General features: G+C 57.7%; 9 protein-coding genes across 9 annotated transcripts; 4 read left to right on the forward strand and 5 right to left on the reverse strand.

The window, feature by feature from the left end:
• Positions 1–162: 162 nt before the first annotated feature.
• On the reverse strand, positions 163–8,505 carry BDW74DRAFT_177819 (uncharacterized protein; the record flags this gene model as incomplete). The annotated part of the gene is made up of 1 exon (XM_073728997.1): positions 163–8,505. One exon carries the CDS (start codon positions 8,503–8,505, stop codon positions 163–165), a length of 8,343 nt encoding a protein of 2,780 aa, XP_073584174.1.
• A 374-nt stretch (positions 8,506–8,879) lies between these two features.
• BDW74DRAFT_185016 (FAD-dependent oxidoreductase) lies at positions 8,880–10,270 on the forward strand (the record flags this gene model as incomplete). The annotated part of the gene is made up of 2 exons (XM_073730944.1): positions 8,880–9,593; positions 9,650–10,270. The coding sequence occupies 2 exons, from the start codon at positions 8,880–8,882 to the stop codon at positions 10,268–10,270; spliced, it is 1,335 nt and encodes a 444-aa protein (XP_073584175.1).
• Positions 10,271–10,493: 223 nt separating this feature from the next.
• On the reverse strand, positions 10,494–12,158 carry BDW74DRAFT_185017 (FAD-binding oxidoreductase; the record flags this gene model as incomplete). Its single annotated transcript, XM_073730945.1, has 4 exons — positions 10,494–10,737; positions 10,815–11,574; positions 11,653–11,866; positions 11,928–12,158. The coding sequence occupies 4 exons, from the start codon at positions 12,156–12,158 to the stop codon at positions 10,494–10,496; spliced, it is 1,449 nt and encodes a 482-aa protein (XP_073584176.1).
• Positions 12,159–12,558: 400 nt separating this feature from the next.
• On the reverse strand, positions 12,559–12,927 carry BDW74DRAFT_152646 (uncharacterized protein). Its single transcript, XM_073724405.1, has one exon. The coding sequence runs from the start codon at positions 12,911–12,913 to the stop codon at positions 12,605–12,607; it is 309 nt and encodes a 102-aa protein (XP_073584177.1). The 5' UTR covers positions 12,914–12,927; the 3' UTR covers positions 12,559–12,604.
• Positions 12,928–14,429: 1,502 nt separating this feature from the next.
• On the forward strand, positions 14,430–17,029 carry BDW74DRAFT_152649 (fungal specific transcription factor domain-containing protein). Its single transcript, XM_073724406.1, has 3 exons — positions 14,430–14,567; positions 14,618–15,993; positions 16,065–17,029. The coding sequence occupies exons 1-3, from the start codon at positions 14,461–14,463 to the stop codon at positions 16,721–16,723; spliced, it is 2,142 nt and encodes a 713-aa protein (XP_073584178.1). The 5' UTR covers positions 14,430–14,460; the 3' UTR covers positions 16,724–17,029.
• Positions 17,030–17,232: 203 nt separating this feature from the next.
• BDW74DRAFT_152651 (MDR family MFS transporter) lies at positions 17,233–19,601 on the forward strand. Its single transcript, XM_073724407.1, has 4 exons — positions 17,233–18,167; positions 18,219–18,722; positions 18,775–18,935; positions 19,038–19,601. Exons 1-4 carry the CDS (start codon positions 17,561–17,563, stop codon positions 19,503–19,505), a joined length of 1,740 nt encoding a protein of 579 aa, XP_073584179.1. The 5' UTR covers positions 17,233–17,560; the 3' UTR covers positions 19,506–19,601.
• A 109-nt stretch (positions 19,602–19,710) lies between these two features.
• On the reverse strand, positions 19,711–21,149 carry BDW74DRAFT_152652 (zinc-binding alcohol dehydrogenase family protein). The gene has a single exon (XM_073724408.1). The coding sequence runs from the start codon at positions 21,016–21,018 to the stop codon at positions 19,945–19,947; it is 1,074 nt and encodes a 357-aa protein (XP_073584180.1). The 5' UTR covers positions 21,019–21,149; the 3' UTR covers positions 19,711–19,944.
• A 315-nt stretch (positions 21,150–21,464) lies between these two features.
• BDW74DRAFT_177825 (uncharacterized protein) lies at positions 21,465–22,199 on the reverse strand (the record flags this gene model as incomplete). The annotated part of the gene is made up of 1 exon (XM_073728998.1): positions 21,465–22,199. One exon carries the CDS (start codon positions 22,197–22,199, stop codon positions 21,465–21,467), a length of 735 nt encoding a protein of 244 aa, XP_073584181.1.
• Positions 22,200–22,523: 324 nt separating this feature from the next.
• BDW74DRAFT_17032 (uncharacterized protein) lies at positions 22,524–25,310 on the forward strand. Its single transcript, XM_073727154.1, has 3 exons — positions 22,524–23,040; positions 23,196–23,694; positions 23,761–25,310. Exons 1-3 carry the CDS (start codon positions 22,848–22,850, stop codon positions 25,256–25,258), a joined length of 2,190 nt encoding a protein of 729 aa, XP_073584182.1. The 5' UTR covers positions 22,524–22,847; the 3' UTR covers positions 25,259–25,310.
• Positions 25,311–26,037: the final 727 nt, after the last annotated feature.

A 26,037-nucleotide genomic window follows, 5' to 3' on the forward strand; every position in this document is an offset into this window, starting at 1 on the left:
ATCTATGTGTCTAACGCTTTCTAGGCAAGAGCCGCAAATGACAAAGCCTTACTCACGTTAGGCTTGCCGCGATAACTATGAGCGAAGTTATTTTCTAGCTATCAAATAATATTCTAACAACAACAACAGTTTAGCAAGAACAAACAGAATTTAACCGACAATCTATTTCAAAAACCCCCTGGCCTTCCAAGACGCTACGAACGCCCTTGCAGTGTCGCCACTGACCGGCCCAGCAGCGGCCATGGCGGCTGAATGTGCTTTCGCTCTCTGCGTGTCCAGGATAATGCCACCACAGGACATTCGCTCAAAGTGTCCTTCAAGAAAGTCCACGACACGGACAGCCGGGTTCTCATCAGCAGACAATGGCGACCGGCGCACGCGCAAGATCCACTCTGCAAAGGGAATGATGCTTTGTGGAGGGATATCAAGAGCCGCCGCGAGCACGGGCGACATCTCCTCCCACGGCTGGCCGACTGGGTTGTCGATATGGTAGACCGGGTGGGTCTTATCATCTTCTGATTGGTCACGGAGGAGCAGGTCGACCATAACAGCCGCGGTGCAGTCAACCGGTAACCACTGCAGCGTCCCGCGCAGGGCCGGCCACGCGCGCAGCGCCTGCGCGCTCTTGACCAGGAACGCAAAGTGCTCGACGGGGTTCCAGAACCCGCTGCGGCTGGAGCCGGCGATCTGGCCGGGCCGTGTGATAGCGGCCTCGAACAGCTGTGGGAAGCGGTGCAGCGTCTCGTTGAGCATGCGCTCGTGCGCCCACTTGGCTTCCGTGTAGCCGCTGGGCATGACGGTGCCCATGGGCACGCGGGTTTCGGGGATGCGCGGGCCCGCGGACGTATCTGCAAACCCGACCACGCCGATCGAGGAGACGAATTGGAACCCTATGCGTCGGGTTTTGCTTTGCGCCACGGCCATCTCCCGTGCGAGGTCCAGCAGGTTTCGCATGGCGCGCAGTTGTGGTTCGAAGGCTTTGAGGGGCCGTGTGCCACTCATGGGCCAGGCGTTGTGCACGATGTGGCTGGCGTGCTCGACTAGCCAGGTGTAGTCGTCAGCAGCTAGGCCGAGCTGCGGCTTGCTTATGTCGGTTTCGTGGACGCGCAGTTTGCCCTGTGCCGCTTGGGACAGGTGGATGCCCTTTGATGTAAAGCTTTCGGCTTGGCGCTCGTCGGCGGGGACACCGGACTGGCGGTTGATGCAGACGACGGTCGCGACATCAGGGCGCTCGGCAAGTGTCTGCACGAGGTGCGCGCCGAGGCTGCCGGTGGCCCCGGTGACAATGACGACGGCTGGAGCTGTAGAATGAGCAGGGGCTGGGGTTGCAGATTCCAGCGCTGGGGTGGCCCAGCCGGCCGTGTAGGTGGCCACAAGCTTTTCTGCAGCGGTCTCGCGCGCGACCACATCACCTCTGTCAATCACATTCACCTTTGCTGCCTCTACAGTTGCTGGGAGACGAGGCGCCGGTGCTCCAGAGGCCAGAGCGATGATCACCTTCTGGAACGCATTTTCGGGCCTGGCGCCATCGGTCCAGTCAACATGGCCAAAGCCGGCTTCGTGCAGGACTTTTTCCCAGTGGCTAGTGGGCACAACGGCATGCGTGCGGCCGTCATCGAAAAGCCACCAGCCTTCCAGTAAACCAAACACAATATCCACGAATGGCAGACTCTCAGTCATCTCAAGCATCATCAAAAAGCCGTCGGCGGGCCGCAGGGCCAGTCGCATGTTCTGTGCCGACGCAAGCAAGCTATGCGTGGCATGGACGGCATTACTGGCTAGCAGTAGATGCTGCCCACGAAGCTCCGCAGCTGGCGGCTTCTCAATGTCGTGCACAGCGAAGCGCATAAAAGGGTACTGCTTGGAAAATTTGCGGCGGGCGTTTGCCACCATGGACGGCGACAGGTCCGTGAAGGTGTATTCCACAGGGATGCCCAGCGATGCCAGCAGCGGAGCCATCACGTTGGTGGTGCCGCCGGTGCCGCCGCCCATCTCAAGGACCTTTAACGTTCCCGTTCCACCGGCCTCGGATCGATCCAGCCGGCTGCACACTCGCCGGACCACCTCTGCCATCTGCTGATAATGCATACGGTTGAACGCGTAATCGCAATACATGGCCTGGACTAGCTGGCGGCCTTCGGCACTGCCAAAGATGACGCGGATACCATCGGTGGCACCGCTGAGCACACCTGCCAGGTTCTTGCCGGCGTAGTAGGCCAAGCGGTTGGGGATGGCAGACTCTGGATGCGCAGCCACCAGCTCCTCGAGAAGGGCAGCGCTGGTCTTGCGTGGCACGGCTATATGCGTCCTCGTAATCTGGCCGGTGGCAGCGTTAATGTCGATCAGACGCGCTTCCTGCTCTAAAAAGCCGTAGATATAGTCTACCATGCGCGAATGCTGTGGAAGGAAGGTAATTCGATCCAATGGCTGTCCTGCACCCGCCGTACGCAGTCCAGGTGAGCCGAGCTCATCAAAGGCTTCAACAATCAGCGCCGTACAGAGTCTACTGCTCCCAGCAAGGCTAAAGCGAGCAATGCCGTCGAGGCCGAATTCACGGATCTTGTCGTCCGTTGTCAGCTTTACCTGGCCAAAGCAATCCAGTATATCAGCGCTGGAGAGGGTCAGGTCTGTCGTTGGGCTTGCCAGAGAAGCACCGGTAGCAGCTTCTTGTTCTTTGTCGTCCTTTTCCACCTCTGGCGTAGTAATACCGGAGGCCGTGCCTTCAAGTTCAAGTTCAACGACCGACGCATCACTGTCAGTTTCATCTGTTTCTTGCTCGACACCATCTCCTGCGGTATCGTCACCCCTTAAACCCATCGCCTTTGCAACACAGGCAACAAATTGGCGCAGGCTGGTGGCCTCCATCATCTCAGCCTGGTCCAGGGTGCACTTCAATGTGCTCTCGACTTCACGCGCCAGTTCCATACCCATCAGCGAGTCGATTCCCAAATCGGCCATCTCGCTGTCGAGGGTCATCTCGCCCGGTTCGATGCCGGCGACTGTGGCCACCAGGTTATACACGTCCTCAGTGATATTGCGTGGGTTAGTCTTAGGCTTCTTGACGCGCACGCTCGTCTCAACGCGCACTGTAGCCCCGACGGATTCGAGAGCAGTAGCAGTAGCAGTGGCCGTGACAGTGGCAGCTGTAGCAGCAGCAACCACAGCAGGAGCAGTAGGTATAGACGCAGCCACCGATGCTGGCTTTCTGAGGAACGCGTGGTCAGTCGTCAATCTTGCGAGCATCTTGCTCATGGATGCCTTGGCCACGCGCGCATACTGAAGCCCCAGCATGATGTCGGTCAGCTCACCGGTGGTGGCATCATACACAAAGACATCAGTTGTATACGCCTTGTCCGACTGGCGCTCATGGCGGGCGAGGACATTCCAGACGCCCGGGCCATTGTGTTTGCCGGAGATCTCCGGGCGAACCTTGGGCGAGCGCATTACGAGTTCGCAGCCCGTGGCAATAAACATGTCCGTCGGCGGCAGCTCGTCCGTCAGCAGGTTCACGTAGAGCCCCGCGACCTGGCCGAACGAATCGCTCATGGGCACGTCGAGCCACGTCAGCCCCTCGTGCTGTTTGTGGACAACACCTGCACTCTCGCCGCGTCGGCCGACGACGTATTTCACGCCGCGGTACACGGCGCCGAAGTCGACGATCTCGGAGAATGCGCGGTACACGTTGCGGCCCTGCAGCGCCTCGACCCCGTCGTCGTCGGGGCGGGCCTCGAGTAGGGCCTTGCACTGCGCGTGGCTGGACATCCGCTTGTAGCGATGGAACTCCTGCACGAAGGAGGGGTCGGTTGGGGCGCGCATATGCAGGACGGCCTCGGCGTGGGTTTCGGAGCTGCTGTTGTTGCTGGTCATGCTTTGCAGGCTGAAGTGCCACCTTGTCTCGGCCTTGTCGAGCGGCAGCAGATCCATGTAGAACTCGCGCGTCGCGTTTGCGCATACCGGCGCGTGGCTGACAAGATCATGGATAGTGGGCGACCAACTAGCCTGTCGCCACTCTGGATTGAGGCTGAAGAGGGCCTCGATGGCCATGTCTAGCTCAAGCGTTGCCGGGCAGATGGGCGCCGTCTGAGCAATGACGTGGGATGCAAAGAGGCGCCGGTACGCATCCGAGGCTGTATTGATGCGGAAACGGGCTAATCTTTTGCTATCGGTGGATTGCTGGTAGCCAACAAACGTCCACGAAGGGAGCGTTCGGGGATCTTGGACTACTGAAGTTGAGACTTGGGGGACAGCTGCCGTAGGAACGGCGTAACCTCCCGCCGCAATCATCGCCTGGGCAGCCTGGGAGACGATCTCAGTCGGCGACTTTATGTCCAACCAGTGGCGTGTCTTCTCGAACTGGTACGGTGGCAGTAGCAGCTGCCTGTACTCTTGGGCCTGGGAAGGGTGGTGCGACCAGAAGGACACGCGCAGCCCCTGCTTCCACAGTGCGACCGTAGCGTCTGTGAGTGCATCAAGGCCCTTATCAGTGTTGCAGATGGATAAGCCCTGGAAGGCGAGCGCGTCCAAGCTACTAGCAGCAGAGGCTTGGGACAATGCACGGCTCGCCATTAGGGTGATTGTTGAGTTAGAGCCAGCTTCGATGAACACGGCTTGCGGGTGTTTCTTTGCCAGCCGCTGGGCGGCATGGTTAAAGAAGACGGGCTGGCGCATATGAGTCGGCACAAAGGTCCAGTCCAGCTTGTCTGCAGACCCCTGCTCGTGCTCCGTAGCCCGTTCGATCGGAATCACAGCCTCATGGAAAGTCAGCTTGCGGCCGATCTGGCCGAGTCGGCCAACGAGCTGCTCCACTAATACCGAGTGGAAAGCGTTGGTCACGCTCAGCCGCTTGCTCTTGACACCGGCTCCTGCGAACCTGTTATGGCTAGCCAGGGTCGTCCCCACAACATCGATGCCTCGCGTGGTTCCGGCCAGCGTGAAGCTTCGAGGCCCGTTGTAGCAGGCGATGCTGACCGATATTGCGCCAGTTGCTCGATTGACCTCTTCAAGCAGATCCTGCACCAGTGCCTCGTCTGCCTCGACAGCCATCATGGCGCCCGGGTCCGGGCCCCAGGAGTCTCGCACCAACCTCGCCCGGCCGGCAATGAGCTGGACTGTATCATCGAGGCTTAGAACGCCTGCGACGCACAGTGCGGTGATCTCACCAAAGCTGTGGCCCACCACCGAGACAATTTTCGACGCAAGCCCGCAATCCATCCACGCGCGCGCACTGGCATATTGCAAGGCGAACAGGGCTGTTTGCAGCAGAACCACATCTTGAATGGGCTCGCGTGAGAAAAGCGCAGGGAATATGCTAGACAAGCCGGCCGCCATGATAGCCGCGTTGCAGGCGTCGAGGTGATGCCGCAAAACAGCAACCCCTTCGTACAGCGCGCGATCCAGCCCGACCCACGTCGACACCTGGCCGCCGAAGCACATCACAACCGGCCGCTCTGCCTTGACTGCCGTGATACCGGCGGCAGAAGCTGTTTCCTTGGTCGCTGCAGCGGCTTGAGCAAGCTTTTCCTGCAGATCCTCCAGCGACTGACAGCTAAACACCAGCCCGTGCGGCAGATCACGGTTAGACTGCCGGGCCATATTGAATGCTGCGTCTGCGAGCGTCGCTTGTCGGCCCTCATCACTGGTGCGCAGGTACCGAGCTAGTGCCATACTGTAGGCCGCAATGCTCCGCGCGTCGAACCCGGGGATCCAGAAAGGCTGTCTACCTCTATGAGCAGCAGTAGCAGCTGCAGCCATCCGACGGTCGCCCCCGGCTGGTGTATGCGCCGAGTACGCCACGATCATACTGGCGTTGGACCCGCAAGCCCCGTAGTTATTGACCAGGGCAATTTTGCGGTCACCAGGCCAGGCGCGCAGTGCTGTCGGCACCTCTAGCATATCCTCAGGCGAGGCGTGGATGTGGGGGTTCATGCGCTTGAAGCTGGCCTGTGGCGGGATAAAGTTGCCGCGCATCATGGTGAGAACCTTGACGAGGGCGATTATCCCGGACGCCCCCTCTGTGTGTCCCACATGGCCTTTAACCGAGCCGATGGGCACAGCGGTCCCGGTGCGTTTTGGGCTACTCACTGCTAGCTTAACGCTCTCGTACTCGGCCGGGTCGCCCACGGGCGTTCCGGTGCCATGGGCCTCGACCAGGGAGACTTCCGCAGGGTCAATGCCGGCCTTGTGGATAACATCCTTGAATAGCTGCGATAGTGATGGTACGTTGGGGACAAACAGCGGGGTGATGTTAAGGTTCTGGTAGACTGCCGTTGCCCGGATTGTGCCCAGCACCGTATTCCCGGCGGCTTTGGCGTCAGATAGCTTCTTTAGAAACACAAAGGCAATGCCTTCGGCCCGGCAGTAGCCATCGGCGTCTGCGTCGAACGGCTTGCACTGCCCGGTTGGGCTTAGAAAGCTACCAGCGCTAAGGTTTTGCATCCACTGCATGCTGGTCATGACATTGGCGCCACCCACAAGTGCCGCCGTGGCCTCGCCGGCCAGCAGATTACGGCAGGCCGTGTGTAGGGCCACTGTGGATGACGAGCACGCGGTATCAAATGTCATGGCCGGGCCAGTCCAACCGAAAAAGTGCGCAATGCGGCCAGAAATAAAACTGCGCAGGCCACCGGTCGCAGTGAAAGCGGAGGGTTCGTAACAGGCCAAGTTCTGCTCATAGTCAACACCGCAAACACCGACATAGCAGCCAATGTGCTCTTTCTTGTCTCCTGTTTGGGGCTCCGCAAAGTAGCCCGATTGCTCCACCGCTTGGTAGGCTGCTTGGAGCGACAGCCGGCATTGCGGATCCATTGCCTGCGACTCACGCGGACTGCGCTTGAAGAACCGGTGGTCGAAAGCATCAGTGTCGCGCAAGAAATTGCCGTAGTATTTCCTGTTCTGATTTGGCTCTGCATCCGCTGCCTTGCGGAATAGCATGTCGTGCATCATCCGGTCGCGCGTGATCAGTTCGTGCTGTGACTTGCCTGTCTTGAGCATTGCTGCAAACTCCTCCACATCATCGGCACCAGCGACTTTGATGGACATGCCGACGATCGCAATGGCCTCCTCTGCGTCCTCTCCTCCTGCCACGGCTAACGCTTTGGTTTCTTCTGTTACTAGTGCTGATGACTCTGTGCTTTCCCCTGTCACTGGTGCCGCTGACTCTGTGCTTCCTCCTGTTACTGGTGCTCCCAACTTTGCGCTTCCTCCTTCTGTCCCTGCCGCTGCTGCTGATTCTGTGCTGTTGCTGCTGGCCATTGACACGGCCTCTTGGGGTTTCCAGCTCTCAATATCGTCCTCCAGCTCCTCAAAGTGCACTTGCTTCGTTCCGAACCGCCGTGTAATGGCTGGTGGAATGCAGCGGTCCAGCCCAAAGGCTAGCAGCGACACCCCTCTTTGCTTTTGCCTTGACAACAGGCTCGATACTATGCCGGCCCACTGGAACTGCTCCATTAGGATGGCCCGTAGCACCATTCCCGTGAGATCCGTCTCTCCAGGCGAAAGGGGGGACCCGTCCGCCGAGTTACCGTATGTCGGCAAGGCAAGCTGGCTCGCACTGGCAGGAAACTGCAGCTGGTCGCTGTACTGCTTCGCAGCGCACAGCTTGATCAGGGCTTCTGTGTGCTGCTTGCGCTCCAACCCCGGCGTGTGCATATGGCCCTTGAACCCCAACGGCACCGCCTTCACCCCTGCCGCTCGCAGCTTGCGCACCAGCATCGGCGCCACCCGTTCTGACGTTGTCACCGTCGCCCGCGCCTCGTCAAACACCACTGAGACGTACGCATCTGGCGCGAGCGATGAAACAATGCTCGCCATGTCGTCTTCCTGCCTGCTGCCGCTGCGCCACGCCATCCCAAAAGAGACCGATCCCCCCTTGCCCCTGGCCTTGTCCCATGCCTCCCGTGCGTCCACGAGCGCCGCCATCAGCATTCCCATGCGCACCGCCACTGCGCTGTATCTCTCAAACTCAGCCCGGTCGTGCGAGCTCGCCACAGCCACCGCTGCGAGCAGACCAGCGCAGAAGCCAAGCGTTTCCACCTGCACTCGCCCCTGCTGCTTGACCAGTTCAGCCTGGGGATCCTCCACCGCCGCCGTATCGTTGCGCGACCGAACCCGATACTCCAAGTACCGCCAGTACTGGTCTAGCTGAATGGCGACCATCAGCGGGCCGATCAGGATGTTGGGTAGTTCCGCCTCGGGAGCCAGCAGGGTACCCTCGCCCTCCGGACTGCCGCTCCGCAGCCACGAGTCCAGGTCGCGCAGCAGCTCGTCCCCGGCTACTGTGCCAGCCAGTTCGGGAATCTGTTCCACCAGGGCTGCCCAGTACTGCGGCAATCCGGCAACGGCCTCCAGGATCCATTTTGCGTTGCACCCGCTGAGAAATTGCCGCACCGGTTTTTCGAGTGATTTCTTGCTTTGTGTACCGATGTGGCCTCCGAAGACAAAGGTTGTGGCTGAAATGGCGTTGTCCGCAGCGGAACTTGGAGAAGGGGTCGTTGAGGAGGCTGTCATTGTGTATGATGTAGACCCGAAATCGGTGCGAGTTGTGCTGCTCGTCCAGGGCCGACTGGGCTTGTATCTCTGTATGTTTTATCGACGGTCCAGGACTTAATTTGTCGTTATCTCTGCAACGGACTTTCCAGGATTGGAAATGCATCCTGATCCTTCTGAGAGGTACTCCGTCTACCAAATTTCTTCCGAAAGTCCGTGCGGGGGAAAATAGAAGGAAAGTCCGCCTGGTCGGAAGGGGCGAACTTGGGTGGTAATACTGTAGCACTAAGCCAGTCTGGGCCTAGGTACCTATAGAGTGTTACTCGATGTGTCGACCTGCTCTGCCTGCTTTGCAACACCGCTCACTTTCAGTGTATACCCTCCCTACATGACCAATGGCGGAAACCAAAACCTTCGAAGTAGCTGTCATAGGCGGCGGCGTCATCGGCGTCATGACCGCGCTCGGCCTGATCCAGCGAGGCATCACAGTGATCATATACGAGCGCGCCCCCAGCTGGCACGAGATCAGCGCAGGCTTTGCCTTCACGGCCGTGGCCCGCGAGTGCATGCGGCGCCTCGACCCGCGCATCCTCGAGGTGCTGAGCCGGATCAGCCAGAAGACAGACCCAGACCAGGCAGAGGCAAGCACGAGCTACTGGAGCGCCTACCATCCGGCGACGAAGGATGAGGCCGAAGACGAGTCGACCTCCCTGCTCTTCCGGCTCCCCGCCAACAAGCTCGCCTTCTGGGGCTGTGTCCGCTCGCACTTTCTCCTCGGCATGGCCGAGCTTTTGCCCGAGGGGGTTGTCCAGTTTGGGAAGCAGCTGGCAAGCTACGAAGACAACAAAGATGGCAGTAAGGTTACGTTGGTGTTTGCAGACGGTACCCGCGCAGAGGCACACGCCGTGCTCGGGTGCGACGGGATCCATTCTACCACGCGCAAGTTGCTTCTCGGGGCAGACCACCCGGCCGTGCGCCCCAGCTACACCCACACAGTCGCCTACCGCACCATGGTGCCAATGGACGCCGCCATCGCCGCCCTCGGCAGGACGAAGGCATCGAGCGCATGCATGCATTGCGGGCCAAACGCGAACATGATGTCCTATCCGGTCAGCCTCTCCCATCGCCAGTCCTATATAAGCTCAATTTAAGCTGACAACAACAGGTCATGAACGGCACGCTCCTCAACGTCGCCTTCTTCGCTCACGAGGCCTCGCCGTTCCCAGACCCCGAGCGAATGACGACACCGGCCTCCCGCGACGAACTCGTGCGCCTCGCCGCCGGCTGGGCCCCGCACATGGCCGAGATCGCATCCCTCTTCCCAGAGACCATGGTGAAATGGGGGATCTTCGACATGGACGAGCACCCGGCGCCGACGTATGCGCGGGGCCGCGTCTGTCTGGCCGGAGATGCCGCCCACGCCAGCAGTCCCTTCCAGGGAGTCGGGGCTTGCATCGGCGTTGAGGACGCGCTTGTGCTCTGCGAGGCCTTGGCGACGGTGCTGCAGGGTAGCGGACGAGGAAGCAGCGGGGCACCAGGTGCAGCGGCCATTGAACACGCGCTGCGGGCGTATAGCCGAGCAAGGGTTCCGCGGGGGCAGTGGGTTGTGCGCAGCTCGCGCGAGATGGGCGAGATCTACCAGTGGCGGTATGGGCCGACGGGGCGGGATCCTGAGAAGAGCAGACTGAAGCTGGAGCGGGAGTCGCGCACGGTGTGGGACTATGATGTTGGGAGGGTGGTGGATGAAATCAGAGTGCACGCCGCCGCCGCTGCTACTGCTGCTTAGACTGGTCGGCGCTATATATATATGTTACTCTCAAAATTTTGACCACATTGCGTTTTTTTTAGTCGTCGTTGCGCTATACTCTCTACTCCTTATATAAGAGCTGGCATATCACGTCTAGGTAGTTTATTAACAACAATCTTTCTCAAAACCACTATCTTCTCTCCAGCCATCTAGGAAACCTGGAACCGACCCGTTTCTGTATCCAACACACACAATCTCACTTCTAGTACAGAGGAGCCCCATTCCCAAAGACAGAAGTCGGATCCCAAGCCGCTTTAAGCCTCCGCAGCTTAGGCAGGTTGGCAGCCGAATACCACGCCGCCGCGCCCTCGTCCCCATAGCCATAGTTAAAATAGACATGGGGCGTGGAGAAGCCGCTGGTGGCCTGCAGGTTGCTGCGCTGCCCGCTCATGAAGCTATGGACCTGCGGCCCGATCGAGGCATCGGTGTATTCATCTTGCGTGAGCCTATGCGGGGAATTCATTAGTCCCACAGGTATAGAGATACGCCAGAGCAACATGCTCTGTACGGGATGTCAACTTACCACCAGACCTGGATGTCACGCCAGGGAAAGGCTGTTTCTGACGCGGGTGTTTGGAGAGTCGCCTGGTTGCTGTAGTATTGAAAGACGGACTCGCCGTTGAAGGAGGGCGTACGTTCGTAAAACGCCGTGAGGTCGGCAAAGTGGGCCTCGTAGCTTGCGACGTCGGTGCGGTTGAAGCCAAGCGTGTGCGCGCTGATGATGTTTCCCCTGTCGCACACCCCGGCCGTCTGGGACTGGTAGTACAGATCGGTCTGCGGCAGATACGTCACGCTGGTCACGGCTGGCCCAGCAGCGGCGAAGCGGTCGATGTACGGCTGTGCTTCGGCAACGGGGCCAAAGTACCAGAGCTGCAGGATGATCTGGGAGGAGTTGGAGGTGCGGTCGAACCGGATGACGGCCTGGAAGGAGAGCTTGGCCGGCTGGTTGGCGGGGCCGTCGAAGGTCTGCAGCGTCTCCCATAGCGAGCGGTTTGAGGAGGCAGTGTAGACGAAGTTGACGGCCGTTACGTTGCCGCCGTTGGTCTGCGGGTGGATGCCGAAGGTTGCTTCCGTGACGATGCCAAAGTTGACTCCGGCCCCGCGGATCGCCCAGAACAGCTCTTGGTTTTCCGTTTGCGAGGCCTGCACGATGTCGCCCTTTGCGGTCACCATCCGGACGGACTTGAGGGTGTCGATCATGAGCCCGTACATGCCCGTCATCATGCCGATGCCTCCGCCTATGGTGACCCCAATCGCGCCGGGGCAGATGGAGTTCCCGGTTTCTGAACGGATAACGAATTATCAGCATTGATATCGCATGGTAAGCTAGGATATTGGTGTAAGAAAAAAGGAAATCATACGGATCTCCCTGCCAACATCGTACAGTCCCTTCTGAACATCCCACAGCTTGACCCCCGCCCCAACAGTTACTAGATTCTTCTCCGTGTCAATACTAACCGAGTTGAAGCTGCCGAGGTTGACGTTGATGCCGGTGAACTGGCCTTGACCCAGCTTGGGGCCATGACCGCCATTTGTTGCAATAAATGGGATTTTATTCGCCACGGAGATCCGAATCTGCACATAATCCACATCAACTACTGCTTCCAGCTGGATGTACAGGGATGGCAAGGCTTACCACTTCCTGCAGATCTCCTTCAGTTGCGGGCTTGATGGCCCCAGACCATTGGGGCGCTTCCCAAGCCGACCACCGCGGGCCAACGACTTCGGAAAAATTGGCTTCGGTCGAGGAGGCGATTTCCGTGGCTGCCGATACCCGTGGGCCGTACAGCTCTTCGAGTGTATGGACATAGCGCTTGTCGGCGGTGGCTAGACTTGCCAGAGCCAAGAGGGGGAGCCGCATTAACATTATTCGAGGGAGAGAATAATTGTGCGCAGATGGAAAGGAAAAAGGGAGGAACAATGCAAGGTACAAAAGCTTGGTATGGGCCTCCCAAGGTTCAAGTTATAATGCCATTTGTGTAGTACGCTCAGGCAACGAAGAGCCTCATCGTAAGTTCTTCTTTCCTCCGGAGTAACGGCACGCACAGCGCATGAATAAATCTCCGTCGGACCTTTCTAGGGACTCAGGTCCTCCGCACCAGGAAAATCAGGCGGACTAGTGGCAGGTTGGAGGTTTGCAACAAAATATGTAGCTCAGCACCAGGACAGGACTGCGTCATCTACTTCTAGGACAAGGGCAAACAGTACTAGTTCTAAGCATCTGTGTCTACTTTCGTACGTAGAGGCACATGTAACATAATTGATCTATACCCGGCTGTACCTCATCGCAGATATTCGATATTTTCCCCCGGCTCAGCCAACGTACCTTACATATTGCTTCCATAAAGCGTCTTTCTTCAGTCCATTGATATCGTCTTCAGGCATGCAGAGTGTCAGAGGAATAAATGCCCCCTCAGGCTCGTTGATAATGAGGCAGCCAGGGATTGGGGCCGCGGTTGGGCGTCGGAAGAAGCAAGACCGGCCGAGCAGGGGCCCCCAAGAACTCGGCAGCTGTGTTTTCTGCCCCGTTGCCGTCACCATAAGGTCTGCACGGGGGTCATGCGTGCCCCCGTACAGCAGGCCAGAGGTGTCCGGTTCCTCGCGAGCCATAAATGTCGCCATGCTGCGGATTGCCCAGGGGGTGTTGGCCTGGTTGAGTTCGCGCCGCAGCACCTGCGCAATCTGCGACAGCGGCAGCCCGGCCACCTGCCCGAGCGGCAGCCGGACCAGGGAATGGCTCACCATGTGGCCCATGTAGGTGAGGGGCACGCCCATCGCCATGCGCCCGTCGATGGCGCGGCCGAGCTTGCTGCTCCGCTCGGGCGGCTGTCCGTTCGCCACGCGCACGGAGCAGAGCCGCTGCCAGGCGAACGCAGAGAAGATGTCGTTTTCGGAGACCATGAGCGAGCCAGGTTTGCTGTCGTCCTTGACGGACCGGACGAGGCGGGCGAGCGCGCTGACCGGCATCTTGAAGTAGCACCAGGTTAAGGGGCTGGAGGGGGCGAGCCAGGTGTAGCCTGGGGGGCGCCGTAGGTGGCTGTAGTCCTTGACAGGCTCGTTGCGCGGGATCAGCGGGATCACCGTGCTGCGGTCGCGGTTGGCCTGGTCCAGGTGATCGGGCGGGATCGGCTTGCCGCTTAGGACCAGAGCCAGCATGTTGAGCAACTGGTAAATCCCAGTGCCGTCGATAATGGTATGGTGGGAGCTGAGGTTGAGGATCAGGCCGCCACGGATGAAGTTGATCTGCATGGCGATGACGGGGTCGGGCCCGTCTAGACCGCGGGGCTGCGGCAGGGCAGGCCAGGGTGTGAGGATTGAACCATCGAGCATGTGGATTGGTACCCCGGCTGAGAGAAGCTTGGCCATGGGCGCGATGAGCTCGTCGCAGTGCTTGACGCGAATGCGCTCCCCGGGCACGTCGGTGGGCCATGGCACTGCCTTTAGGATGCCGCCGGCTCCGGACTTCCTGGCCACCTGCCAGCCGAGCCACGGGATCTGCGACTTGAGTTGGTCGAAGGCGTCCTGAAGAGACACGACGATGGCATCTCGATCTACGTCAGTCGGCAGCTTGAAGCCGAACAGCAGCTGCGTGTAGGCATTGAGGAGGGGGAACTGCGAGATAATATCCCGGGGCGGCTCGGAGTCGGATTCCGCGGTAGACATGGACATCAAATGTTGAGAAGGTCAATTTGCACTATGTACATTTTGGCGTTCTTCTGGGAGATGTTATAGAGTCTGTAGACTTGAAAACGGTTCAGGTCTACGGACTTTCGGACTTTCCTGTGGTTGCCAGAGTTACCGTACTGTTACTTTGAGCTTACTTGGGTACTGTAGGTACTTGTACACGAGTCGCAATGCGATAGCTAGGAATTCTATGTATTGCGTATACCCAATGCTTTTACTCTCATCTACTACTACTGATACTGCTACTACTACTAGGTAGAATGAATCCTGCCGTCAAAGACAAAGCTTCAAAACAAGTACCCAGGGTCGGTAGCTAAGCCAGATGGAGCAAGCGCCAAAATATCACATGCATACTGCATTTGTCATCCTACCTAGCTAGCATGGTGCTAATCTCTCTCACTTAATCGACCTTGGTTACTCCATCTCTCTCCACTGTCAGGTCAGCTCACTTCACCTTCACTTGACCATCAAACTCAAAGTCAAACATGGAGGTTAATACTGACCGCTCCTCCCGCTATGGACAGGCGTGTTTGAGCTGCTTCAAGACCAAATGCAAGTGTATCCCCCGGCGCGAGGGCGGCGCCTGTGAGAGGTTGGTCTGGCCTGCGCTTCCTGTCGACAGTCTTACCGTCCAGTCTCTAGGTGCCACCGCCTCAATCGTCCATGTCATCCCGCCAATGCTCTCCGTCGCCGAGTCAATCCGAAGCAAAACTCGTCGAGTCTCCGTATCGCAAACCTCGAGGGCACCCTCAGCCAACTGGTTGAGCTGCTGCAGACCCCCAGCGGCAGTCTAGGCAGTCACCAGCAGCAGCAAACAATTCATCAATATCAACGTCGAGAGGAGGAGCAGCAGGAACAACAACAACAGCAATGTACACTCCCCGTCGGGACAACCGATCGCCCTTCGGTAACACTGATACCCACCCCTCCGAACAACGCATACCAGAACCTTGTTGCAGAGAGCACCGAAAGAGGTGGTATGATGGAGACTGTCGAACAAGGCGTCGAGAACGATACAGATTCCACCTCTTGGTGGACAATGGACAGCACGAATGGGTTCCAGGTCAACGGGATCCCCTTTGCCGGGCCTTTGCCTACCCCCCAGCAATCGAGTACCTCCAGCGCGTTGATGTCGCCCTCTTCCTCTTCACCGCTCTCTGAAAGCCACCCATCCGCATCAACTTTCCTTGAAACCTTCAGTTCACGTATGCTACATCATTTTCCCATCATCCACCTGCCTGCCCACACCACGGCCGAGCAGCTGCGGCTGGACCGGCCGTTCCTGTTCCGCGCAATTCTTTGCGTAACATCGGCAACGGATGAAGAAAAGAGAGCCAGTTCTTTGGAGCTGAAGCGCTTGTTTTGCAGGACAGCATTTCTACAGCCCTCGTTGCAGCAGGAACAAGAGCAAGAGCTGGGAAAACATGTTGATATACTCCAAGGACTCCTCGTCTACATTGCTTGGGGCTGGGAGCACCTGTTCAGCCATCACACTCTGTCCCAACTCATGGCCGCGGCCATCTCCATGGCTCGGGAGTTAAGTTTCCTCGACCAAGACATGCCAGAGATTACCCGCACAATACGGCGCCTGGAACCAAACGGCCACTTAAACCATATTGTTGACGGCAGCAGGGAGGGGCAAGCTGGGACGACCGATATTCCCCTTTACCTCGAGCGCCAGAGAGCCATTCTAGCTTGCTTCGTACTTGGTTCCGCCGTCTCAGCTTACTACCCGCATGTCGATGCACCACGGTGGACACTGCCAATGGAGGAGGGTCTTGCTGCCATTGTCGCCAACGGCAATAGTGTCGAGTGCCCATCCGACGCTGCGCTTGGAATTCAAGTCCGGCTACAGTTGTTCGCCATGAAGGCCGCCCAAATCTGGGAGCAAGGCCAACTCCCGGATCAGCCTCCGCCAGAGACTCTTTCACCACAAGCTTTATTTTACATTAAGACACTCATGGGCCAGTTACAAGAAATCCGAGCGTCCATCCCTCCGGCATTGCAACAACACTTTGGTGCGTTGTACATCTTAGTCCCTCCCATCCATTTCTAACGGGCAGCACCCTTGCTAATTCATAGAGAATAGTCCTCCTTGCTCAGACCTATTACACAGAGCTGCGTATCATTGAGACCATCCACCGGCCGGCATCCACTCGCGAACAACTGTCAAAGTCATCATCTCCGCTACCAACATGTGGGCCGACCCGCCTCTCCTGCCTCTGGCAGTCAGCGCTGGCCATCAAATCATGCACCTCGACATTCCTTACTCTCCAGCCGTCTGCATTCCTCGGTATTAGCTTCGTCCAGTGGGCCCAGCTGACTCGATGCGCGGCTACCCTTCACCATTTAAGTGCGGTGCGCGAGCCGGGGTGGGATCCGGCGGCAATGCGGAGCCTAGTTGACCTGCCCTTTCTGCTCTCCTGCATGGCGGACAAGCTGGAGCTCGCTGCTGCTGGTGGGCACCCTGAATCCGGTGGCGGCGTATTCGCCCAACTGGCTCGCGGCCTGCGCGCATTCCAGTCGGCGTCTCAGGATAAAGGTGCGGTGGCAACGCCGCGAGAGACGGGGAGGCGCGATGAAGCAGGGGAAGAGGAGCGACCAGGGTCTAACATGAACACAAGCACGAGTACGACTTCAGAGGCAGATTTGATGGGTCTGGCAAACGGGCAGCAAGCGGAATACTTGATGAGTCCTGGCATGTGGCTGAACCAGTTCTTCGTCGATGGCGAACTACAATCGATATAGTTGGGCTATAATTCATTTGACGAAGCCTTGCATGCTAATCCCGCTGATTGGGTCCCCATTGTAACTCCCTACACCTGTACTACGCCTGCACAGCAGTGGCGTGGTTTACGTTTCAGATCAAAAGTCTAGGAGCTATTATTAGAAATATCTCGGCTCCTCTGATAAGACCAAAGCCAACCCAAACACCGATCCACTATTATCAGGCGCTACTCTCGGCAGACTGAGCTTGGAGAGGAGAATTAGTGACATCTGACGCAAAGTTTTCAGTTGACTCCCGCGAGTAGGCGCTAGTTTTACATATCTAAATTAGCAAGCAGTAAATCAGCCGCGCCCCACGGCAGTACCTATCCTTCGATCCTCTGAACATCCGACTCTCAACGCAATTGGCCGTGATATCAGACATCTCTCTGACGTCTTTCCTTAGTGTCCCCCGGAGACCAGTTCAACCCCGGCGCCCTCGCAATTTTCCAATCAGACAGATAAACCCGCGATAAAGAATGATTTCCAATCACGATTCCGCCGGAGATGAAGTCGCAAACGGGGTTCTCGGCCGGCTCTGCAGGCTACGGCTGAGGACCGGAATCCGGAATCTCAACATTCCTGCTGAGCAAGTAGCCCAGCTGCTGTATGGAGATTCCGATTCCTGTGCAAAGGCAAGCTTTCCTCTGCACCACAAAGTTCTATAATAACTGGAAATAGGATGCTTGTCCAGCTGCTCGTCTTCCAAGGTTGGCTTGACGCGTCCGCCCTTCACGTACTAGCACCATCACCGACACCGAAAGATAACCTGACATATCTGACACACGTGAGATAATCCGACTTGACGAGCCCCCGAAAATGAGTCAAGCAGACACAATGCCGCCCGAGCAAGCCGTCGATCAACCCGCCGCCGTTGAAAAGTCCATAACGAATAGCGCCACGTCCGACAACGATCCCGCAGAAGAGAAGGGCAAGTACCCCACGGGGCTCACCTTGTGGTCTATCCTAGGACCAGTGACTGTCGCATACTTTCTTGTCTTCCTGGACATGTGTGTTGTATCGACCGCGACCCCGGCCATTACGCAGCGATTTAATTCTCTTGTCGATGTTGGCTGGTATGGAGGCGCCTATCAGCTCGGCAGCTCTGCCCTGCAGCCGCTTACTGGAAAGATTTATAGCCACTTTAATATCAAGTGGTCCTTCCTTATTTTCTTTCTGATCTTTGAGGTTGGCTCTGCTATTTGCGGAGCAGCTGTTTCTTCCTCCATGTTTATTGTCGGGAGAGCTATTGCTGGTGCAGGCTCATCTGGCATTGGCAATGGTGCCTTGACCATTATCTCTGCCGTGTTGCCAGTTAGGAAACAGGCACAGTTCCTAGGGATCAATTTAGGCATGGGCCAGATGGGTATTGCACTGGGCCCCATTATTGGCGGTGCATTTACTCAGGGCGTTACGTGGCGCTGGTGTATGTTCTTTCTCCCCTTTCAAAAGAAGTAAAACAACCTAACAGTACCAGGCTTTTACATCAACCTGCCCATTGGCGCCGCTCTGGCAATCGTCCTGCTCCTTGTCAAGATCCCCGAGCCAACCACCAAGCTCCCTCCAAGCCAAGTGCTCGGCACCGCGATCAAATCTCTCGACCTACCAGGCTTCCTACTTATTAGCCCTGCGGCAATAATGTTCTTGCTTGCCCTGCAATACGGCGGCACTATCCATCCTTGGGATAGCTCTGTGGTGATCGGTCTTTTGGTAGGCGCCGCCGTTACCTTTATTTTGTTCCTCGGCTGGGAATACCGCCAGGGTGACAACGCGATGGTCCCCTTTGCAATGATCAAAAAGCGTATTATTTGGTCTGCGGCCGGAAACCTATTTTTTCTTCTCGGCGCGATTTTGGTAGCAGAGTATTACCTTGCCATTTATTTCCAAACTGTACTCGACAACAACCCCGTGATGAGCGGCGTACATCTGCTGCCGACAACTCTAGGCCTGGTGATTTTCACCTTCCTCTCTGGAATGATGAGTTCGTCCTCCCACCCTTCTTGACTGATCTGATCTGACTTTTTGGATTACAGCCGAGATCTTCGGCTACTATCTCCCGTGGAACCTAGGCGGCAGCGCCCTCGCCGCCATCGGCTATGGCCTCATGTCCATGTTGAAACCCACAACCTCCTCTTCCAAATGGATTGGCTACCAGATCCTCTACGGCGTCGGAAGCGGGGCCATGACCTCCGCAGTAAGCCGTGTCCCCTTGCATTCTTCCCTCCTTCCCCCCCTCCCTCCTTCTTCACTCCCCTTCTTCCCTTCACCAACCAGCTAACAAATACCAACCTTAAAGCCCTACGTCGCCGTGCAAAACCTAGTCCCGCCCCCACAAATCCCCATCGCAATGGCAATCATCATATTCACCCAGAACATGGGCGGCGCCGTGTTCCTCGTCGCCGCAAACACCATCTTCAGCAACGGGCTCGCGGCGCAACTAAGGAAGCACCAAGCCGAGATCGGCGTCGACCCGGACTTCATCCTCAACGCGGGCGCCACGAGCATCCGGCGCGTCTTGGCTGGCGAGGAGAACAGCGGACGCCTTGCTGCTGCGCTCCGCTGCTATACGACGGCTATTGGGCACGTCATGTATCTGGGGGTTGGGGTTAGTGTTGCGACGTTTGCGTTTGGGTGGGGGCTTGGGTGGGTGGATATTCGGAAGATCAAGAAGTTACAGGCTATACAGGATACTCCTAAGGAGAAAGATGGTGTGAAGGTGGCAGAGGGGGCGGATTCGGCTGTTGAAAAAGAGGCTGTGGTTTAGATTGGGATAGACTGACTGCATTTTGCGTTTGCTAGTGATACCATGGATTAGGGTCGAGACGGGATGGATTTACTTAATTTTAGCAGAAGTACTCAGACGGACACATCATATCAATCATCTTATAATCTTGGTTGTTGGAATATGTTAAGACGAAGATCAGACAATGCAGAAACTCGAATGAACCATCCAATGACTAGACTACCGTGTATCCTCAAGCGTTGGGATCCTCCGTAGATATGAAGCGATGTCAAACAGGGGCCCTTGCACCTCTGTCTCTGGCCCTACCGACAAATTGAGTAACAAAAATACAGTCCTACCGTATACCAAACCGAAATTTCGGAAGCCGTGCGCAACTTGGCAAAATACATTCCCCACTCCAGTTATATATATCCACGCATGGTATAAGACCCCCATGCAATAAATACAGCATACCAACCCCCTACTCCGGCAGCGAGACAACAATCTTCTTCGCCGACACACCCTGCATATGAATCCCAAACGCCTCCTGGATGCTCTCCAGCCCCTCACCCACAACAACCGCCTCAGGCGCCGGCACAAACCGCCCGCTCGCCAGCGCCCCACCCAGATACCCCGTGTACACCTTGGCGGCAACCGAGCCGCTCGCGACCGAATCCGGGCCAAGCAAGATGAACTTGACTTCGACGCTCGGATCCAGTGCTCCACCTGTAGGCTGGCCACCGGCCAGCGCGATGAACTTGGTCGTCGACGGGCCCTCGTGCTTGGCCAGCACCGCAGCCAGGAGATCGACGGAGCCGTCGCCGATGGAGAACCCGCCCGCTAGATGGAGGCCGCGGGCGGCAGAGCAGATCTGCTCGACCAGCTGCGCGGGCTCGGTCTTGTAATCGAAAACGTGCGCGGCGCCGAGACTCTTCACGTACGCGTGGTTCTGCGGCGACGCGGTCGAGAGGACGGTGTACCCTGCGGCGACGGCGAGCTGGATGGCCGTGCTGCCGACGGCTGAGGCGCCGCCCGTGATGATGACGGCGTGGTCAGTGTTGGTGGTGGTGGTATCGGTGGGGACCGGGAGGTTGAGGGCGAGGTAGGCCGGGTCGAAGAGGCCGTGGGAGGCCGTGAGCAGAGCGAGGGGCAGGACGCTGGCGCGCTCAAAGGAAATGTCGTCCGGCAGCGGGGCGGCCATCCACTCGCGCACGGGGGTGTACAGCTGGAAACCGCCCTCCCGCGCGTCGTTGACGGAGATGGCAGAGGCCGTGGCCACGACGCGGTCGCCGGGCCGGAAGCGCTCGACCGCGTCGCCGACCTCGACGACGGTGCCCGCGATGTCTTCGCCGAGGATGAAGGGGTAGCTGATGTAGCCCAGCAGGGCGTCGCCGAGCATCTGCTTGGCCCAGTCGACCGAGTTGATCGCCAGCGCCCTGTTCTTGACCACGATCTGATGCGGACCGGGACGCGGGTAGGGAGCGGAGCTGATCTGCAGCGGGGTGACTTTGGAGGCAGGCAGCCAGGCGGCCTTGTTCTCTGGAGGGGGAGCCATCGGGAAGGTATGGTATAGACTAGGTATTTTGGTATTAATTATTTTCCAGGAAGTCTAGGAGATGATGTGGGCGGCTGCGGTTAAATGAGCAACGCTACGGTGGTCTCAGGCCATTCAATGGCCCGCGTCTGTCTACGGAGTTTTGTTCTGGAGATGGCGATTGACTGTTGGTCAAAACGGATTAGGGACGGAGTAGCCTACGGAGACCTTAGATACAGGAGATGGGAAGAGTACCTAGTACCGATAACTCCGCCCGGAGATAGGTAACACAAGATCACGAGATCCGGTCCGGAATCTTTCGAGAATCCGACTCCGGTGGCTGGACCAGACCGGAATCCCCCGCACTTGGAGGACGGTATCTTTATTCATTGATTTATCATTATCATTGTGTCAGACCTAGTGTTCGCTTCATTTGATTGCCCCTGCCTGGCCCAGACAGTATGTAATCAACAATCCACAGATACACCGGCGTGAGCCGCCACCGTTGTCAGCTGGGTCACCACAGCCGCCACGTCATGAGTCGTGATAGGCACGCGATGGCCCCCATCCCACTCAACCAGAAACCTAGTTTCAGCCTTGCACCAGCGAAGGAACAGCTCTCTGTGAGCTTGGAGGTTAGGATCCTGCAGCCCATGAACGTGGACCGTTGGCAGCTCCAACTGCGGCTGATTCACGGGATTAAGGTCGCGGCCCGGGCTCAGCAGCAGCGGCCCACGGCCCGCCAGCAGAATCGCAAATCGATACTGATGATTGTTATCGGCGATCTGATTCCCCATCTGCTGGTCTAGCAATAGGCTGGCGGCCATGCGTGCGCCCTGACTGAACCCGAGCAGGCCAACCACCGCCCCCGTCGCCCCCAGCTTATCGTCTTTACTAATTGCAGCTGAAAGAACACCGGTGATGGTTCCCCATTCGGTCGCAGTGAGTTGCAGCTGGTCAGCATGAGCTAACCAGCTCCGAAAGGGACCCCAGTCTGCATTGCCATAGACGGACTCCACCTCTGGGCCAGGCTCGCTGGGCCAAGGCGCGTCGACGAAGACGAGACGGAAGGATTTCTTCAGCTGCGCACGGAGCACGCGGCACTGGGCACGGAAAATTCGGCCATTGGTGCCTCCTCCATGGAGGCAAAGGAGCCGCGGCAGGCTTAGCCCTTCCTTCGGACCGTCCACCATGCTCGCCATCAGGAAGTCTTATCAATGGTTGGTCAGCTTCACAGTGTCAGAGAGCCAGGGGGTGATTGTCAGGTTTGGAGAGGTACTTGCATGAATGCAGGGCGACTGTTCCGATGTGCCCGTGAGACGGTAGGTGTTCCTTGGTTATGTTCTCTAGAATACCAGTTGCTCATGAGGCTTGGTATTTATATACCTGAAAAGACTTGATAGAGATAAGAGGGGCTCCGGCACTCGGGCGATTAGCGATGCTGACGGGGTTACATCCTCATCCCAATGTTCGTGGATTAGTTGGCCTAGATTCCCGGCTGAAGATGATGGAGCTTAGCGCCTCATGCATCTGCATCTGCCAGTGGACGCTCTAGGAGATTAGGACAACGCTTCAACCAAAGTCGACAACAGACCATGCACCAACTACCCTGTCAGTTCCGCTAAGCACTAATGAGATATCGGATGGCAGCGATGCGGCGTTGGACGAGCCGCAGAGAACAGAAAAGGACAGATAAGTATCCTGCCCCCAAAGCTGGAGGCTGTGGTAAGACAGGAGCAGGCATATCTAGCTCACTTTTCTGCAAGCACCCACATTAATAACCATATTATCTAAGTCAAGATACGCATACGGCCGCTCGGGCAGTAGAAATTTTGCCTTCCCCAACCGCCATGCATCCTCGGACCTTCCGGCAACAGGCGGGGTATGCGTGCGAAACCTGCCGCAGGCGAAAGGCCAGGTGCGATCGACTGCGGCCCCAATGCAGTTTATGCACGGAGATGGGGGTCCCGTGCATCGTCGTCGATCAGAGACCCCAGCGCGGTCCCAAAAAGGGCCAGCTCGAGGAAATGCGGGCCCGCATCGGTGAGTTTCATCCATCCTTGGGATTTCCCATTTCCTCTCGCACTGCCCGCCATTTTGTCTCTGAATCATGCGCGGGCTATGGTTATGCATTGGGTGACTGAAGACGGCGGGGGTTGCATACCATACTCTCGCTGACACGGGATGGTTCTATTCAGCGCAACTCGAATGGCAACTCGGCAAGCAGCCGGACAGCGTCATGTCGGCTGAGCTGATGGCTCTGGACACAGCGGATGCACTGCGTGATACTGGTAGCAGTGGCACTGGCAATGGTGCAGGTGCTGGCAGCGGCTGTAGCACTCCACCCATCGCCCCTCCTCCCCTCGACGAGCCCACCGTCCATACCTCCAGCTCCCAATCCTTGCAGCCCTTGCAGACCGTAAAGCCTGTAACATACGGCTCGTCGACGGTAGCGGCGGGCATCTTCCCTACAGCGGCTACAGCAGTTCCAGCAATGCCCGTCCTCCCGCCTACTGAGCATGGGGGCGGCTTCTCCGCTCTGTTGGATTGGCAGGATATGGACATGTCCGGCGTTGTGATGATGGAGCCAGACATCCCCGACACGTTACAGTTTGTTGACCCTGAGCCTGCCGGCCGTGGCCCGGTCCGGACTCTCGCGGGTGGGTTGAAAATAACGAGTCCAGTTTTGGCTGATCTGTGCGTACAATCTATCCTAACCAAGATGGATTGAGAGACGGGGGACTCACACTGCATGCCGTATAGAGACCAGCTCTACTTCGACCGCGTGCATAATGTTCTGCCCATGCTGCATCGCCGCCGATACTTTAGCTGGGCTGATCAGGAGAAGCCCACCGCGACGCTCGGTCAGCGCTGTCTCCAGTCGGCAATGCATACGCTGGCAGCGGCTATGTCCGCGCAGTACCAGAGCCTAGGCGACGCGCTCTACCAAGATACGTGCCAGCTGCTGGAATCCCAGCGCTCGCCGACCCCAAGCAGAAGTGGCAGCGGCACGAGTCCTGAGACGTCGTGGCTCGCGCGAACCACCGCCGCCCCCATCAAGAGCAGTAGAGCCGAGAGTGGAGGTGGTGCCGGTGGTATTAGTAACATCCCCATCGAGGTGATCCAAGCCTGGATCCTCCTGGCACACTATGAATTTCTACGCGTTGAAGAGCACCAGGCCATGGTCACGGCCGGCCGAGCATTCCGACTCGTGCAGCTGGCACGTCTCTACGATGTTGATGGTAGCAACCCTGCCGACGAGAGCCAGCCCGAGTCTACATCTGCCCCGGACCCGGACTCGGACTCCGCATTCATCATAGCAGAGGAGAAGCGACGGACCTTCTGGCTCGCCTTTAGTTTAGATCGCTTCCTCTGCTCACGCAGCGAGTTGCCCCTGACGCTGCACGAAGAAACCGTGCGCACACATCTCCCCGCCCCGGAGGCAGCCTTCCAGAATAACCAACCTACAACCGGCTGCTGCCTGGCACAAGCCTTAGATGCCCCGACAAGAGACGTCCCTTTCCAGCTCTCCCCCTTCGCAGAGTGTATTGTGCTTGTAGCGCTGCTCGGGCGGTGCCTGACACACCGGCGGATGGCCCTGCACAACGCGCACGAGACTCCGACGCGGGCACAGAGGCAGGAGCTCTGGCTGCAGCACGAGCACCTGGCGTCAGCCATAGAGGAACGGACCGAAATCCTCGCGCAAAGCCACGCGCTGAACCAGGGAGCTGGTCACGATCCAATGATTCTGTCCACTCACATGCTGGCCCAGCAGGTGGTCATCTATCTAAGCGATACGTTGGAGATGGCTAGCCGACAGCAAGAGCAACAGCAACAGCAGCAGCCACAACAACTCAAACCTCAAGAACACCAAACAGTCGCCCGCACCCGCCAGCCGCTACCAAGCTCTTATAGATACCGCGCAGAGGTGGCAGCGGCCGAAACGGTGCGGCTTGCGGAGTCCGTGAGATTGCTCGGGTGCTTTGGGCTGCACCCCTTTATGGCGGACCATCTTGCTGGCGCCGCTGACTTTCTCATACGGCATGCGATGCGGCCTACGGATACGAACGAGGTCAGGAAAGCGAGGTCAAACAGCGGCAGTAGCACCGGTAGAAGCAGTTACGGAGGCGCAAGCGGCAGCGGAAGTGGAGGGGTAGAGAGCCTGCTCTCCGTCTTGCGCAATCTCTGCTACGTTAACAATCATGCGCAGGATCTCTTGTGCGCCCTTGAGGCTAGTTATGGGGTCCGGTGCAGTGGCTAGAAAAATGAAATGTCTCCGGTTCTTTGGTAGAACCTGAACCTGCTCCTTGTCAAGACGAATCATCGACCGGTAAAAACAGGTGCACTGAATCTAACTCCGCGATCTATCGGGGTATATATCTCCGGCGGATAATTGCGTTGGAAAGGTCCGACGGGCAAAAGTATTCCAGATTGGTGTACGGAGTAGCTGCTTCAGTGGCTGGAGCTGGAGTACGAGGCGGAGCAGCAGGAGCTATACTGTAAACAGCCGAAACGCATAAGTAGAACAACCAGATGCAAACTGCCGTGGACATCCACATCCAAATCCAAATCCACATTCTCCATCACCAATTCAGCCCAGGTCGAAAAAGCCTTAGCCCAAAGAAGAAATGCCTGCAACACCCCTCCCCACGACCCTCAACGGCCCCGCCCTAAGCGACCGCGAAGCCATCGCAGACGCCTGCTTCCGCACCACGGCCTCCATCGACCACGCCTCCGAAGACCTCTACTGGTCCGCCGTAACAGACGACATCCACGCCGAAGTCGCGGGGAAGAGCGTGGACAACGCGCAAGACCTCAAAACCCTCGTCTGGGACGAGGTGATCAAGGTCGACACGATCCACTACCTGACCAACATGCGCATCAGCATTGAGGCGCCGACCGTCGCGCGGGTTACGTTTACCTCGCTTGCGGTGCATGTTCGCCGTGGGAAGGGGTTCGAGCCTGGTAATCGGTTTACTACGGGGGCGATATATAATTGTGAGGCTGTTAAGGTGGGAGAGGGGGTATGGAAGATGAGGT

This window comes from Aspergillus multicolor (genome assembly GCF_047715735.1).
Source record: "Aspergillus multicolor strain CBS 133.54 unplaced genomic scaffold BDW74scaffold_11, whole genome shotgun sequence".
NCBI lineage: Eukaryota > Fungi > Ascomycota > Eurotiomycetes > Eurotiales > Aspergillaceae > Aspergillus > Aspergillus multicolor.